The 16,938-nt window shown below is 44.0% G+C and overlaps 2 protein-coding genes across 3 annotated transcripts; both read right to left on the bottom strand.

The window, feature by feature from the left end:
* Positions 1-151: 151 nt before the first annotated feature.
* On the bottom strand, positions 152-6,742 carry LOC144214432 (atypical kinase COQ8A, mitochondrial-like). Its single transcript, XM_077742754.1, has 16 exons — positions 6,430-6,742; positions 4,350-4,456; positions 4,155-4,237; positions 3,748-4,092; positions 3,562-3,628; positions 3,311-3,385; positions 2,834-2,962; positions 2,243-2,328; positions 2,030-2,170; positions 1,877-1,958; positions 1,651-1,744; positions 1,439-1,580; positions 1,258-1,365; positions 1,132-1,197; positions 972-1,058; positions 152-881 (listed from the first exon to the last, which is right to left on the bottom strand). The coding sequence occupies exons 2-16, from the start codon at positions 4,441-4,443 to the stop codon at positions 594-596; spliced, it is 1,887 nt and encodes a 628-aa protein (XP_077598880.1). The 5' UTR covers positions 4,444-4,456; positions 6,430-6,742; the 3' UTR covers positions 152-593.
* Positions 6,743-7,000: 258 nt separating this feature from the next.
* Positions 7,001-15,791, bottom strand: itpkb (inositol-trisphosphate 3-kinase B). Of its 2 annotated transcripts, none has more exons than XM_077742742.1 (11): positions 15,519-15,791; positions 14,366-14,507; positions 14,026-14,290; positions 13,151-13,837; positions 10,279-10,378; positions 9,973-10,010; positions 9,719-9,894; positions 9,043-9,247; positions 8,399-8,500; positions 8,207-8,278; positions 7,001-8,139 (listed from the first exon to the last, which is right to left on the bottom strand). In XM_077742742.1, the coding sequence occupies exons 2-11, from the start codon at positions 14,410-14,412 to the stop codon at positions 7,930-7,932; spliced, it is 1,902 nt and encodes a 633-aa protein (XP_077598868.1). In that variant the 5' UTR covers positions 14,413-14,507; positions 15,519-15,791; the 3' UTR covers positions 7,001-7,929. The 2 variants fall into 2 exon arrangements, with proteins under 2 accessions (XP_077598868.1, XP_077598869.1); XM_077742743.1 differs by having other exon boundaries at positions 14,366-14,504.
* Between the last annotated feature and the right edge of the window lie 1,147 nt (positions 15,792-16,938).

Raw genomic sequence — 16,938 nt, 5'->3', positions numbered from 1 at the left:
GCTCCTCCCAGTTTATCAGCTATAGCTAACGTTTTTGCTATTATTGTTTTATATTTGAGTATTTTCTCCCTTATTTTAAGTAGTATTATTAATTCTGTAGGCCTAGTATTAAAGCCAAACAAGCAAAAAGAAATACAGCCTCACAACAAAATTCTTATTCTTTTTTTATAGAGTCAAGTCCACTTTTATGGACAAAAATCAAGCAATACACAAAAAAAGGAAAGATAATTTTGTCAATTCTTGTCAACAGTTATGCAGCAAAATCACCCTGAGCTTCATTAAAACTGACCACCAAAACAAAAACAAGTCTCCCAACTGAACAGCAGCGAGGAGAAAAAAAACTGGAAAAAAATACATCATAATAATATTCTCCAGCATTATTCTATTGCCTCTTCTTTTACCCTCCATTTTATATTTCCAAACAAAAAGCATAAAGATGGAGGACATGGAAAGACACTTGCGGTCCTGGTCCACACAAACTGACTTTAAACAAGTACATGGCCATCATCTAGTAGAAAAGTCCAAAGAGACAAAAATGGCAACCCGGGCACATTGGTTTTTCATCCCGAAACTTCTCCGATTGGTCCCGGGTTTCAAACGGGCGGCGTGCGGCCCCGCCAGTATAGTTGATAGCCTTCATTGAACATGTCCTTGCATCGCAGTTTGGCGTTGAGACGCGAGCAGATGAGGAAGGATCCACCCATTTTCCGGTGAAGCGAGTACGTCTCCTCGGGCGGCGGCGTCAGACGGTGGCGAAGCATAACCGGGATCAGGTTGTGGATGCGCTCTGTGGTTGACTGGGCGCCAAAGTCAAAAGTGTCGGGGGAGGCAAAGGCCTCGCCGAGGATCATCACCGCGTCCACGTGGGCGTTTTCCATTGCCTGAGAAAGTATCTTATGTTATGATACGGATTTACGGCACGATAAAATACATTCATACTACGCTTAGACCCTAAAAATCACGTAGTATACCTTGGACTCGTAACCGGTGAGGAACTTCATCTCAATGGACTTCTTCAGAACTCCTTCTCTATCACCCTCGGCAGCCGAGCGGATCACCTGACGTCAAAAGACATCATTTTTTCCACTCCTAAACCACCACCCACGAACATCCAACTGGCATTAATCTTACCTCGATGTACACATCTGTAAAACTTTGATCAAATCCTCTGGTAGCTCCAAAATCCAGCAGCGCAACCTGCCGACCCACATTAGTATTTACCTTTTCTCCTTCATATTTCTCACCAACGGAGCTCACCTTGTGTGTCTGCGGGTCGTACAAAAAGTTGGACCAGTTGGGGTCCGTCTGCATGAAGCGGAACTCGAAGAGCTCCCGAAGGCACAGTTTTAGGATGTTCTCGCAGATCTAAAAAAAAAAAAAAAAAAGAGGCACCGTCAGTTCCGTTTTTTCCCACAGGAGGGCATCGTTTTCCACCTACCGTGTTCTTGAGCTCCTGGGGAAGACCTTCGGCCTGGTCCAAGGGGAAGCCTGGGACCAGCTCGGTGGTCAAAACGTGAGCACTGCTCAGCTCATCGATGACCTCTGGCACGTAGAAGAATGGGTGGTCTTTCAGCAACTCCCTTGGGTGGAGAAATTAACATTTGTTTGTTCTGTATTGTCCGTTTGGATGCTTATGTGCCATTTTTTTACCGAAATTTTCTGGCACATTGGGCCTCCCTGATGTAGTCGCACTCCAGCGCCAGTTCTCTTCTCATCACGTCGATCAAGTGCTCGGGAAACAAGCCTGAAAAAAAGGAGGAAAAAATAATATTGAATAAGTAAAACAAGGAAAAATGTATAGAGGTCAAAAGGTCACAGAGGTCAGAAAATGAGTTTCTGTAATTAAAAATAGGAGTGTTTTTGTACGTTATCATACCTTCCGGTAGCGCATTGCTCATACTTAGCACGGTCATCAAATTGTTGACGTCACTGTTGATGCTTTGCGCCACACCAGGATACTAATGAGGAAAAAATGGCTCATTTATTGGCTATTTCCAGCCTCTCCCAGATCGGGGACGTCCGTCCTCACCTGTATTTTCATGGCCACCTCTCTGCCATCTTTGAGTTTGGCCAAGTGGACTTGCCCGATGGACGCGGCGGCAAAGGGACGTTCTTCGAAACTCTCCAGTTGGTTTCTCCAGTTTGGACCCAAATCGTTATTTAACGCTTTCTGAGTATGAGAAGACGCGTCAACGGGTTCATCTCTCAAACTCGGATCGGCCAATTAGAAAGCCCGATTTACCGTCATTTGTTTGATGGGCATGAAGTCGGCGCTCTGACGCACGCGCTCGAAGATCTTGGCCAGCTGCGGGTTGATGAACGCGTCGTCTAAATGATGAAAACAAAATATGTATGATAGGAAATCTGTCAAACTAAATTTAAGACTGTAAAAAAACAACATGGCAGGTGTAGGACATCAATAAAAGCTGAAAAGTAGGTCAGAAGGCACACCTTATTGTCACTTTGAAAATAGGCCGGCGCCCTTTAGGTTTTTTTTCTCCTGACATTTAAACGTGTTGAGCGCTCACGGCGAACTTTGAACGTTTGGGTTTTGATTTAAGACAGGCTGAAATCTTATCCGATGAACTTGGACACGGTTTCCGTGACGACAGGAAAAGGACGAGCGGGCCGAGGTCGCCACGGAAATAAAACCAAGGACGGAATCCAATCTCACTGACGGCATGTTTACAGCGCGGGTGAACTGCCTACACCTGTTGCGTAATGTGACGCCGCGCACGTGCAAAACGACCACATGGGGTAAAATGGCCATTTAACCCTTTCACTGCCAGAAAATCGGATTCTTAAGTATTGCGCATAAAAAATGAAGACTGACCTTGAATACTGAGCATTTGTCCAAGCTTGAGTGCGGCACCCCGCACTTTGCACAAAGTCCTCACGATGCGTTCAGCGTTGGCTTCGGACAAAAAGGGACTCGAGCTCAGCACTGCTTTTTTGTTTTCTCCTACAACACACACACACAAAGTTTGTTGTTGTTATTTGTGCACTTGGTGGTGATGCATTAAATTGTACTCTACTTGTATTGTAATGACAATAAAAGCATTCAATGTTAACTTATTAACGTGTCAGTAGGTCAAAAGGCGACAGACATAAGTAGCCTGACCGGATTACAAACAAAAAACAGGAGTTTGTATATGTGTGTGTGTGTATGAGTGTGATTAAGCGGATCACTGTAAAGAGGGAGCGTCTGTTTATTTGGTGTGCGCCGCCTGCCGCGTGTGCTAGCTTGTCGCTAAACAAGACCAAGAACAAAGGAATGTCGGCTATTACAAAATAAAATAGTATGTGTTACCTGTGGTGTCGTTATGTCGCATAGTCTTCTTGGCCACTTCAGCCAGGGCGCCCAGACCCAAACCCACAGCCAAACCTGGTGGAGGACAAAGGTATTGCATGTGTCAATTGGCATTTTTTTTTTTTAATTTCAGATGTGCTCAATGAGAAAAGTGCACAATTTCATGCTAGCACAGCACAGTAAAAAAATAAAATAATAATGAAAGGAGGTTAATTTTGATGTTTTTTTTTTTTTTTTTTGGAAAATGTTACCTCCAAAGTTGGCCAATCTGCTCAGGCGGGTGACGGGCACTTTCCTCTCACGGGCGCTCTCGCTCAGCTGCAACACATCCAAAAATATGGAACAGTCCGTCAACAATATGTACGCTGTAAAAAATGACTAAAAAATGAGATTAAAAAAGAAAAAAAGGGAAACTTTTTATAGCGTTGAAAGGTCACCGTCTGCTTATGCGGCTTGACGTCGGCGCGCTTGCTCTGCCGGGCCTTCTCCAGATCTTGAGCCGTCAAGCCGCCCACGGATGACGACGAATCCTGGTGGTAGCACCGTCGACCGGACACCCCGATCCAGCCGGAGGTCAGAGTGGGCCGCTGGCGGGTGTCACTGTGGTACCAGCGCTTGCCGAATTCTCGCGAGGGATCTCTGTAGCCGGCGAACGGCGAGGCCTTGGCGCCCTCGCCGTCCGCCCGGCGATCGGCGACAAAGTCGTCGTATTCTTTGAACTCTGACGCGGACGAATCGGGGGGGAAGTCCGATTCTGGGGTGACTCGTTGCTGACTCAGCTCCTTTTATGAGGAAAAAAAATTAAATTTTGTCCGTTTTTATTTATTTTAAGCAAGATTCTTACCTCAGCTTTCGCCGCCAGCGCCGCCACGCCTTGCTCAGCGACCGATTGCAAATTTTTCACGACGTCACCCACAACGGGAAGACCTATTAAACATTTTAACATGCATTATTTCCCAATCTAAAATGAATTAGACATCAAAACACAACAACGTTCCAATACGATTAATTACTGTTGCCGTAAAAGGAGTCCACCCACCTGTGGCGCCACGTAGGACTTGGCTTTGCGTCTCCACCACGGCCTGGCCCAGCTTGGTCAAGCCTCGCATCAACTTGGTCAGGTCGCCCGCCATGACGGATGATCCGCTGCAAAAACAACAGACACGGCTTCGGCGTTGGAAAGCAACGGCCAAGCGCTTCGCGAAGACACGTGCGTTCTGGCCGGAGTACCGCCGGACGCCTTAAAATACCCGCACGCGCTTTGGACAAGAGGCGGGAGGAATTCTGTTGAAAGTCGGACGGCCACATTGTTGTCGCCGTTGAGGTTGGAGCGCTAAACTTAGCGCTCGCTTCCCCCCGACACGTTCTAAATTAACTTTCCGATAAGGACTGACCGGCAAATATGTGTCCTTATATTTTTAATAGCTCGTCCACTTTGTCCATGTTTAATTTTCTGTATAGCTTCCAGAACATGTATCTCGATTTTTTTGGTTTTGGTGATTTTTTTTCCACACCCACATTCCTCCACAACACAGTGTTTTGTTGATTTTTTTGTGCTTCTAGTATGACAACGTGCTTGTACAAGGTTGTGTTATGATTACAAATCATGAGAGTTGTGATTGCGCAACAGCTGAGATTGCGAAATTAAGTCAACGGCAACAAATGGGCGTGTAAGTAAACGCTACGCGCTAAATACAATGCCGGACTGTCAAAATGGAGGGCAAGAGTGTCAAGTAAGTGTTGACACACGTTCACATCTCAACATCAAAACAGAAATGAAGGACGGCTTGACCGCATTATCGTTTTTCTTTCGCAGTTTTCTAAAACATCGCCACCTACAGGCCTGGCATGCATATTAGATTTCTGGGGCTAAAAATGTTCTTTTTTTGCCATTTTATGTCCACTTTTTTTACTTTTTTAAAGTTAAGAAACCTATTTAAAGGCAGTTTTCCACCCGAACAACTAAAAAAACACCACAATTGAGGAACTACTCTTGCAAAATGTGAACCAATTTCCCGTTTTAAACAAATGATAGGGGAAGAAAATGGAAAACAAGTTATGGCGAGTGACCAAACTGGATTAACTGTACTACACGTGTATGTGTGTGTTTCAAACAAAAACACACGGGCACACGGGTAAGCCTCAGCTGTTGTCTGGTCGGGGCGCTTCGTAATTTCCACTCACACACAAACACATGCAATTGGTTCAGTCATCACAATAAAAATAGGACGTAGAATCCATGTTTGTGTGTGAACTGCTTGGATGGGAAGTGTTATTGTTGTAAACAAGAAACAAGTATAGCATTATTCCTTTTTCGTGTGTATCATTTCTTGTTTTAAAAATATGTGGTTATGTCATTATTTACCATAGATGTGGTATGTTGTTTATGTAGAATGTAACAATACAATATGATAAGGTAAATCAAACATTAGCGCAGAAGTGATAAGTTAACGGTCTTATCAATAAAAAAGTAGGTCATCAACAAAATGAAGGCAAGAGTTTGTTTTGTTTGTTTTCTAGTAATGAGCGTTGGGGCATGGTAAAAGGCAAGGAATTTAACTTTAATGACATTACGACTTGTTGAGATTGGATATTAGCTTCAAACTAAAAATATTTTCAATAATAGAAGAATTCAATTATTAATACGTATTCAACTTTAAACCTCTTGTGTTGCAAGAGAATTAATTTTACGAATTTAAAACAGTTTCTTAAATGTATACTGTGTACTATATTTGTATATTATACTATAAAGTAGTAAAGTTAACAAAATAAACAAAAGTATAAAACTTTAAACTTTATTGACATCAAGTCCAAGTACAAGGTTAGCGAGGACGCGAACTTGATGACGTCACTTTCATTCAACTACAATAACAAGTCGCTTCACGTATACACAGTTAATGAAATGATATGTAATTAAACATCTATGGCCTTGCAACTGAGTCCAATGTGATCAATTGAAGCAAACTGCGCCACGTTGATGTTAGCTTCCTAGCACATTCCAATGGTGCAAAATATTCACTTTGAAACGAACACGTGCACTTTAAAACGAAGATTTGCAAATCTGCAGGATTAAACGCGTCCGATTACGATAATCTGTGTGATGATCTGCATTTACTCACCAGCGATCGCACTTCTTTTTCGACTCCCACGAGGTCAAACACGATCCGAACGATTTGAAGTGCTAAATTATGAAGATCAAGGATACTAAGCGTGCATGTTGAGCGACGTTTGCAGGCTGTGTGGCTTGGAGTTGCGATCCAGTCAACGCCATGAGGTCAAAACTCCTGCAGCACCCCCGCAACCCGCATTTTGACGTCCAAACTCGACCCACGGCCACGCACGCCCCCCTGTGGCACCCTGGTGGGTGGGCGATCCCGTCCGTTGGAGAGATTTCTTTCGGAGAGTGCGCTGTTTTGGGGGAGTTTCTCGCCTATGGCCACCCTAGGGCCGCCTGTATTCGTTTGCTATTGGCTGTCTTCAGTAGGCGGAGGGCCTAATGAGGTTTCTCATTGGTCCGTTCTGAAGCAAAACACGGAAGTTGTTTGTTTACTTTTTTCACGTGGCCTACTTTTTAATAAAATTGCCTTTTTCCTCATCTTTGTTGCAATTAAAATTCATTGTTCACGTCAATAAGATAATAAAGCAGTACGTAATGTTTCCTTAATATATTGTATTCTATCAGTAGTAAAATATTGTCTGATAATATATATTTTTCAAGGAAATACAATACATTTTGAAGGGGAAAGGCACGGAAACACATTTTGTTAATGAATCCATCCAAATAATAGCAACAACAATCATAAATAATAAATATACATATCTTTAGGTGCTCTGGATGATCGATTGTTCTCCCTTTTTTTTAACATGGAGATCATTTAAATAAAAAATGTGTTTAGACATCATCTTTTGTGGAAAACTGCAGATTTGTGTAATTGCAGCCATCCGATTCAAAGGAAAAACAAATCGAGGCATAAAAGGCACAAAGCCATCATCTAAAACAAAATATACTGTTTTATAAATAAAGACAAAGAAGCTTTGAAAAACGAATTGACATGCACGACTAGAGAGGGAAATAAAACGTGTACAAATCTAGTCAGATTGGACAAAAAAAGGCACCAAAGTGGTCAGCAGGCACTATCATTTTTTTCAAACCCAAAGTTTTAGACAATAGACCAACTGCACATAACAATGTTTCAAAAAGTGGGAATATAGTTTTTACAGCATAAGGTAGTGGATTCATAATGTTCATTAAAATATTCTTAACCTATAGTAGCAAAAGGTTTGGAAATTGGGACTTTTGTTTTTCAAGTTAACCTGAATTACTTGTGATACCATTTGTGTCCACAGGAGGGCATTAAAACTGCACATTCTAAACTGATAGTCATACATTTTAAGGTAAGCCTGGAGATTTTTTTACAAGACACAGTCTGGCATACGAAGAAAAAATAGCAATGTGATCTTAAAAAAATGTAGTATTTACTCTTTTATAATATTTTTTCCTTTTCCTGGCCGCTTTACACACAGAAAAGCCTAAAAATGTGTTTCTGTCCCAAAATCTACAGGTGGAGTACACATGTGTGTTTCCAAACGGGATTAAATAAGCAAAGGAGTAAAAGCGCTCATGTCTCTGCGCCCAAAACGTCAGAAAGGATGTCCACCAGGCGGTCTAGCCCAAAGAGGTAGCCGTCCTCCCTGTTGCCCTCCTGCCAGGTCGCCCTGTGGTCCAACTCTTTGCCCTCCGGGAGCGCTGTGGTCTTGCCAAAGTCGATCATCCACACTTTGGCCCTGCCTTTGCTGTCGTGGACAAACAGCAGGGAGCTGCCAATCACCTACAAAGCGCCCAAATGCAGCCATTAGTTGGAGAAAAGAATATTTGTCAGGTTTTTTTTTAAGTACCTCGTGAGTTTTGAAGAATGGTGACGTTTCCAGCGTGCTTCGGATTTCCTTCAATCGGCTTAAGTAGCCCGTCTGGCAAAGAATAAATTGGAAAATGCCTTTTTATAACAATATAGACGAAGGGGGACTCAATTGGTAGACAGCCAATGAAAATAGAGACGAAAATAGATTACAAGTATAAAGACAACCCACCAAAATGTCTTTATCGCCTTTGACAAAATCATCAAAGGCCGCCACGACTTGCTCTCGCGTCTTTGTCCTCTTAAAATCTCTGTTAACAGTGCCGTCTTCTTTCTGCAAGGGACAGAAGACTGAATCAGAAAGGAACTGTCAGTTTAAAAACCCAAATTCTACAAGCTCACAATTGCCTATGTCGAAAAAAAAATATCTTTTACTCTTAAAAAAAACTAAACTGAATTGAAAAGCTTATTCATGACGTCACCGGAAAGCATAAAACAATAGAAACAAAAGGCTCTAAGACCCTTCCCTGCGGAACCCCCGAACCTCCGACCACTTTGCATTGTTCGCCACACGAGGAGCCCGACTTCCCCAGTCTATTTTGCCGAGGAAGACCGGCCGGCGTCAGGAAGGAAAGGGAGGCAGCCCAAGAAACAAACGAGAACGCATTTCTTATTTTCCACAAGGTTTCTAGGGGTGACCCTGGACGTCATGGCAACAGACCACCCGGAGGCCACCCATGTCCATATATAGCCAGAATCGCACACGCGTGTCAGGGCCAGATGGTAAAATCCGAGCGAGCTGCCACCGACAGGCTCGCCGACAGACAAAGTACGGCGGGGGCGGGAAAACAGGAAACGGGGAGGACTGCCTTTGACCTTGACTCCTTCGATGCGGAAGCCCAGCGTGGCGGTGGAGCTGATGGTCTCCCGCCACTGCATGTAGCGGGGCTTGGTGACGGCCCCCTGTCGCTTCTCCTCGGCCGACGCCGCCTGGGGGTCCACCTCCACCATCTTCTGGTACATGTCCGGTCGTGGGGTGGGCTTCTTGCGGGCCTTGGCTAGCTCCTCCTCCAGATAGGTCCTGGTGGAAAAAAAATGTTGTGGATATCACGAGGCGGTCGGGAGGATCGGCCGTGAAGCGTGAAGGTCAAATTTGGAGAATTTTGCTCATGAGGTTGTTCTGGGAAATTCTTTGGAATTGTGTTGAAAAGTGGGGGTTGTTTTTTGAAGGTCAAATGATGTTGTTTTGATTTTTGAAGTTAACTCATTGGCTGCCATTGATGGTAGTTTGCCAGAAAACTGCATTTTTTGATAAAGTTATTTTGACCCATTGTAAATACAAATGCATGAAAAAAATGTATAAAAAAATGTTTTTACATTTTTTTTTAACCTTAAACGTGGGCCCCTAGTGGAGGTCATAAGTAGAAGTAAGACTGTATTTGAAGTAGTAGTTTTTGAACGCAAATTTTAACCACGCCCCTTCATTCCCTTGGATTTTCCAATGTCAAATGTCAATTAAATAAAGTTTTTTTGTGTTTTTTTGTCTCCTCACCTGACTCCCATCTTGCAATCCATCACACATGGACAGTCAAACTCAGCCAGCAGATCCTCCATCTGATTGTACTTCTGTCCATCCTTCTCCACGTCACCGTGGTAACCGGGCACGTAGGGGCACAGTACGTCTCGCATCAGGAGCGACAGGCACCTCTGCTCGCAGTCGCAGTGTTTCTATTGACGACAAGCCCCGCCCCTTCCCGCGGTTGGCGTCTCTCCGAGCCAAACGGCGGCGTGTTCGGGGTGACTTACTTTCAGGATGCGCCCGTTGGCTCCAGCCTTGAAGCTCCCTGTCAAGAGAGAGAGACGTTAGCGGTCAAGCTAGGTCGCCATCCGTCTGTCCCTTTTAGGGAGCGGAACCGGCCTCCGGGACAAACGCTATAAAAGGTCGTGTTTCTGACACGACTTTAGCGTCGGTGCATTAAATAAAATTAGACCAATCGTGTTCGAACGAGTTTGAATCGAGTCCAAAGGACAAAAAAGAGTCATTCTTTAAAACGGATCATTTCTTGCAAATGAATCTTTTTTAAGATTGGTCGCCCTGGTTGGCCCATATACCTGCATGTCCCGCCAGTTGGATCCACGGGTACTTTTTCTTGAATGACATGACGAATGGCGACCAGTGGACCATATTCTTGATCTTCTTCCATGATTTGTGCTACACATGAGAGAAGAAAAGTGGATTAGTACTTTAATCTTTGTGGAATGGCCGAGGAAAGCCAACTAGTCGCTTCTCTCGCAAGGCCACTTTATCTTTCCAGGACTCGTCGACCCTGGCCGGGGTGTCCCGGGTTTCCCTTGGCGACGGCCAAAACACTTGTGCCTAAACAAATGATTGAGAGACCCATTCGAGGACGGCAGGACCCAACAAGGAAAAGCCCATGAAAATTTACGAGGTCGGCCTTTCAATTCTATACGTACAGTGCTTTCATTTTCTTCACTTTAAAGTCATTTGAAAGCTAAAACAGGGTTTTTCATAAGCCTAGTGGGCTGCCAGGCTTTTCTTGCGTGTCTTTTAACCACAAGTTATGTCCTTAAAAATGTCAAATTAGGGTATCCCGGCTCTTTGCCATTGCTCTGAGACGCTTTGTATTTTAAAATTTGTAACTAGTATGTCATTATTTTGACTAACGAGGACATTTTGCTAAATATTATAAAACAGAAAACTTCAGAAGATGGATTGCACAATTCCCAAGAATATTTCAACGTGGCTATTATAAAGAGAGATGGATTATTGCTCGATGTGGGGCGGGCAAGAAAACACCAAGATTAGCATTAGCATTAGAGAGAGAGGAACTTCTTGCAGACAGGAAGTGGAGGGAGGAGGAGAGGGGGATGCCACTTGCCTCAGCGACAGTATTTTCCACATCCGCCGATGACTACAAAAAAAAAAAAATAGCAAGAGAGGCCTTGCCCTGTGTAAACAACACACACAGAAAGAGCGCTAGCACAAACACAGAGGAGACAAACAATGTCTGCAAGAGTACAGTCGGCAAAACTACAGCATTTTGTGACTTTGTGGCCTTTTTTGTCAAAACAAACAAGTGGTGGTAAATTGAAAATAGTCTTATTTACGAGTGGTTGGCGTCTTGTGGCCGGTGTTTCCCTCACGGCGGCGGTTGTAGCCGCGAGAGGGAAACTCGCTTTGACGTCATACGGTCGCCTAGCGACGGGGCGCTGTGGTAGTGAATATTTTCCACTGCGGCGCACCGTTTGTTGTGTTTGTGTCTTCTACTTTGGCCCTCTTTGCAAGATTGCATACCAATAGTAGTAAGCGGGTTAGAAAATGAGAATTACAACACTTAGCATGAACTAAATTGTTGCTACGAGGGTGCTGGAGCATATGCCAGCTAAGTACAGACACCAAAACCCAAAATTGGTGGTCAGCCAATCACAAGGCACGAAGAGACAAAGCACAACCAATCACTCGCTAGGGGCAAGTTAGCATCTGAATAGCCTAGCTTGCTTCATTTTGGGAGTACCCAGAGAAAACCCACACAAATCCAGGGAGAGCATGCAAACTCCCAACTTGGGATCAAACCTTCGGCCCTGGTACTGCGAGACCAATGTGCTAATCACTTTACCACCAAAGACCATGCAAAATCCAAATTTGGGATTGAACCCTCGGCCCTAGCACTGCGAACCGAACACGCTAACCACTTCACCACTGGTTCAAAGTCATCAACAATTAAAAGGATGAATTGTTTTGATCATTGAATATAATTGTTTGGGGCTTGGCCTGGAAAAAAATCAACTGGCATTGATTTAAGAACATACAAATGGCGACGCACAGGTATGTGTGTGTGACCACCATTTTTGTCGTGTGAATGGAAACTTGTTCATTCTTTTACTCGTGTAAACACTCCACGGCGCCTTCAGGCATAGCTCCGACGCCCCCGCGAAAAAACCTAAGCTGGGGGATGAAGCCGTTCAGGTGAGGCGATTCCGACGGCGAGCCCACGTGCACTTTTTTTTTTTCTTTCCGTCTTGGAAGCGAGCCCGGAGGAGTCAGAATGTGTCTAAATAAGGCCGGGCTCCAAATTCCAGCTTGGAAAAGACGGCGTCATCCCAAAAGCCAAATTAGCATTAGCGGGCTAACATGAGAAGCTGCTAAAAAGCGCTTTTTTGGGGATTTTTTTTTCTTGCCGCATTCCACTCGCACAATCGAGCACGCCTAATACGTCGGGCCGAGAAGTGACAGGTGAGCACGAGCGTGTTGGAATGCGGCCGCAGAAATGAATTCTGGGATGCTTTTCCTGGAACGTTTCTCGGCCTGACGGTGGAAATATGCAAACACTGACATTCAAATGCGCCCAAATAAACAAATTCCACCCAAGACACCTGTCGGGACATCTGTTGAGGAACATGAGCCGTCTCCACAAAATGTTGGGATAGGCTCCAGCACCCCCGCGAACCTAGGTTTGGATTTTGTGGAAAAATCCGCCTGCTAAACATACACGTAGAGTTCATCGGGGGGCACAGAGCGAGCTTTGTTCTTGCCAACGTGAGAGCGCCTCACATGATACACACACACACACACACAAAGGGCTGAAAAGTTTGAAATGAATCACTATAAAAAAATGGGTTTTCATTTCTATTTCAGCCCCCAAAAAAATCACTATTTACACAAATATATCACAAAAAAATCCTTAATTGGCTTTAAAAGTACCATATTTTGCGGCGTATAAATCCTATTTTACTAGTTCTCCAATGGATTATTTTGTACTGTAAAAAATGTTCTTGTTTTAAGAATTAAAAAATTACCCTCCCAAAAAATACTGTAAAAAATGTTCTTGGTTTTCCAAATGAAAAATTGCCCTCCCCAAAAAATCTTTAAATGATGCGCCTTATAGTCCAACAAATAAAGTCATCTTATTTTCAACCATTTTTTTCCACATTTTTTTCCGTTTATTTTTTTTTCGGCGCTCACCGCTTTCTGCCTGGAGCTGAGCTGCGCCGGCGTAAGAAGTTGCCCCCCTCTCTCCGTGTCGGATATATCCTCTTCCGACTCTTCCCACGACGACGAGAAACCGGCGGACGAGGCGGAGGACGAAGACAGCTTCCTCAGGGCGCGCGCCGCCACGTTGGGGCTGGAGGCGGGGCTAGGGGTCCCGGCGGGCTCCTCCAGTCCGTGCTCGGTGATGACCACGGCGGGGATGGCCGGCGCTGTGGCGGCGGGGCCGTTACACGGAGCTCGCGACATGTCGCCGTCCGACGAACGCAGGGACGACTGGCGCCCGGCGCTCTGCTCTCCCTCCCTTGAGTCGTTGTCGCCCGCCGCCGTTTGTTTGTTTTCCTTCACCTCGCCGCCCCTTTCCGTCCCCCCGTCTTGCGAGGGACCCCCGACGGGGAGCCCGGCCCCCGCGCTTTCCGAGTGCCGGCCGTTTTGGACGGACGGAGTCTTTGTCGGATCCTCGCCGCCTTCTTTTCTCCCGTTTTGGACAACGGGAGGAACTTGACTCTGACGGGCCCGGGTCATCGAGCATTGGAGGGTCGCCGGGCCGTGGCCGGGAGGGGGCGGGACTTGGCCCCGTGCCAGTCTCGGAGAGCGGGGGCTTTGCCGGAGCTCGCCGTTTTGCGAAATGTGCGCCTCAAAAATGCCCACTTTCCCCTTCACCTGAAAACACAGGCCACATGGGGTCAAAGGTCACAGAGGTCAGCCAAGAAGAAGAATTTCACATTAGCTCGACAACAGATTAGCATATTGAATTTGAATTTGCTAGTAGGCGATAGCATGACAATCAATGGTCAAAGGTCAAAGGTCACCAAAGGGCTCCAATTTCCAATTTTCCCTGAAATGCTCACCTCGACGTTCTGCAGCTCTTTGTGAATCTGCATCAGCTGCGCTTGTCGTCTCCGCTCTTCTACCTTCTCCCCACCCTTCCGCGACTCCTCCTCTTCTCCCTCGCCGGGCGAACTGAGACGCCGGACCCTCCGGCCGACGTCGACCCCGAGGAGCTCCCGCCTCCGGGGCGACGGAGAGCGTGCCAGGGGCGAAGGGGGGAGGATGAACCGGGGACTTGTGCTTCTGGCGGGCCTCATCTGGGCCGGTACCTGAGGACTGGCGGGACTGAAAGGAGAGTTTTATATCTTTATGACAACATTTTTTTTAGCGTCTATTTATGACTAGCATGTTAGCATTTACCCGTTCATGACGTCGAGGGAGTTCCACTTCAGGGCAGATGCCGCCATCCCCGCAGCCGGGCCAGAGGCCCCAAAGGATGGGTCGACATGGGACTAGATCCCCTTAAAACTCCTGGAGGTCTCAGAAGTAGAAATCGGGTCTGCTAACAAAAAATGACAAACAATTCAGCGGAAAAGAAAAACGTTTCGTCTCGACGTCAAGACTTTCCGTCCGACGGCAAGTGCGTCACGCGGCCAGATTATTCCCGGAGTCTCCGGCCCGAAAATAAAAGATAGCATTGTTCTTAGCGGCGGGAAGGAAAAATAACAAGACCAGGAAACCAAGATGTTTGCTACGCTCTTTTAGATCCAAATGTGACATTTACATGCAGATTTATTCTGAAAATTGTTATCAAAAGAGGACTTTTTGTTAGTATTTGGGCGTTTTAGGGAACAAATGTGAAGAGGCTTTTGAAAAGCCTCATTTAAATCCTGCAGGCATTCTCGTCATGCGCGGCCAAAAAAAAAAGTGTCTGGGGATGTTCTTCCGCTGGGATGGGAGAACAAACACCTGGTTTTTCTCCCTCCATTTTGGGGGAATATCTTGCAGGATTGGTCGCCGGGGAAGTGAGTTGTGGCTATGATTGTTGAGGATGGAAATTGAATAACACAGAAGGGAGTGGATTATTTTTCATGCTGGTTTGTTATTTGTCAGGAAATCAATATTTTACCTTTTTTTTCAATTAGATGTCCAAATATTGATTCGTATTATTATATATTTTTTTATCTGTTGACTATTTTATACAGCAATATATAATAAAGACTGCTGTTCAAATTGGGATTAGGCAGATATTAAAAATTAAATGCAAAATTCGAGCATTTTTTATTTACACAAAAAAAATTGGAGCACATTTTGCAGTATTTTGGTATTTTTAAACTATGCAGTGTGGTATTATCAGTCCACTTTTTGAGGAACATATCTCAATGGCGTTATTGTTTATAAAAATTGAGCATTAAATAGCACATTTAAAAGTGTTTATGGAGTTAGAAACGTTTATAAATGTCGCAATTGGGCATAAATAAGAATGCATTGAAGAATGCTTATAACATGTTGTTGGTATTTATACATATTTTTGAAATAAACATTCCATAATAACTCAGTCAAAGCGTTTTACCTTTCAAGCGATGTCTCAAAGTCTCTTTTATTTCAGCCACTTGAGAGAAAAAAACACCCAAAAAACAATTTTTGATGTCAACACAATGACTTCTCTGTTGCTGTTGTTGTTTTTTGTAGTTTTTTTGTAAAGGGGGCGTCCTCACTAGACTCTCTTGTCGTAAAAAAAAAAAGTGACACGTAAAGTACAAGAAGCGGCAGTTCCTAGACGGCGCAAAACGTCCGATCCTCGGGAGGCATGCGAGCCACTCAGCAAGTCCACCGGACCAGCGATGAGGCGTCGACCGACTCAGGGAGGAAAGGGGGCGTGGCCGATGAGGACCGGCCTCCATCCGCCTTGCGAACCAGGAAGTAAGTTGTTATTGTTTATAAAACAGTTTTTACATGTTCAATGTAGGGTGTCAGCTGGGATAGGCTCCAGCACCCCCTGCGGTCAAGTATGCTGATTTGAATTATTCAAAGATAGTTTTCCTTGTGTGGAAAATGCTCACAACAGGTTGGGCCACCTAAACAGTAATTAAATAATTAGGCTTTTTTTTAAATGTTAAATTATTTTAGACTTTGTATTTTTACTAGGTGTCTGGAAAACCTTCATTTTGTATTTTTTAAGTCGTTCAGATTATATACTCTTGAAATAAAAATAAGGGAAAATGACTATTTTGAGCTGTACATGAACTTTTATTCCTTTTCAAAAGTCATTATTGAACAAGTTATACAATTCATTAAAAAACAAATACACAAATTCATTGTGCTCATTCAAATGGCATTTTTAAGAAGACATAAAGTTTAAGGATTGGATTAAAGAAGATGAAAATGAACCCATAAAAAGATGCATCCGAAGTGAAACCTGATCTGAAAAATAGCCAAAAAAGGGGAAACTACCAAAAGATTGACCATGTAACAATTTCTGTCGTCATGTCCAATTCTTGACTTTGTGTTGAAAGTAAAAGCTTCCTTCTATATCCATGTTTGCACGTAAAATAATGTCCAAATTATGACTGTTTTTGACTCAAAGAATATGTAGGAAAACATTACAAGTCTGACAGAATTGCTCCTAAGAAAATCTACATTTCAGATACGTATTTTCAAACTAAATTGGCTGGATTATGAAAGTTACTCAATGCTGCCCTCCTGTGGACACAAAGTATACTTACAATTTCAACACGGTCATATGTAACGTATTTATAATACTACTCCTTATTATCTCAATGCACAATTACAAAATACAAAAGAAAAATGCAGTTGCATCCTATTACAATATAAAAATGCAAAACAAAAAGCTCCATTCATGAAAAAATGAAATTAAAGCAGATAAATTCATCCTATGTAGCAAATAAGTTAAAAACTACATTTTATATTCCATTTTCTGACCTCTCTTACCGTCAAATCCAATAAAAGAATGCAAACAAGTGTTTTTTTCT

Source organism: Stigmatopora nigra, chromosome 2, assembly GCF_051989575.1.
Source record: "Stigmatopora nigra isolate UIUO_SnigA chromosome 2, RoL_Snig_1.1, whole genome shotgun sequence".
Classification (NCBI taxonomy): Eukaryota; Metazoa; Chordata; class Actinopteri; order Syngnathiformes; family Syngnathidae; genus Stigmatopora; species Stigmatopora nigra.
The sequence above is the reverse complement of the archived record's forward strand: the minus strand, read 5'-3'. Positions and strand labels throughout refer to the sequence as shown.

What these genes read in the sequence shown, in the direction of transcription:
- LOC144214432 (XM_077742754.1), bottom strand. Translation starts at nt 4,443, where the DNA reads ATGGCGGGCGACCTGACCAAGTTGATGCGAGGCTTGACCAAGCTGGGC. An exon ending in TGCCCATCAAACAAATGACG is followed by an intron (nt 2,171 to 2,242) that starts GTAAATCGGGCT and finishes TCTCATACTCAG; the next exon opens with AAAGCGTTAAATAACGATTT. An exon ending in ACGACCCGCAGACACACAAG is followed by an intron (nt 1,198 to 1,257) that starts GTGAGCTCCGTT and finishes GTGGGTCGGCAG; the next exon opens with GTTGCGCTGCTGGATTTTGG.
- itpkb (XM_077742742.1), bottom strand. Translation starts at nt 14,412, where the DNA reads ATGGCGGCATCTGCCCTGAAGTGGAACTCCCTCGACGTCATGAACGG. An exon ending in GATTGCAAGATGGGAGTCAG is followed by an intron (nt 9,248 to 9,718) that starts GTGAGGAGACAA and finishes TTTTTCCACCAG; the next exon opens with GACCTATCTGGAGGAGGAGC. An exon ending in TCCGCATCGAAGGAGTCAAG is followed by an intron (nt 8,501 to 9,042) that starts GTCAAAGGCAGT and finishes TGTCCCTTGCAG; the next exon opens with AAAGAAGACGGCACTGTTAA.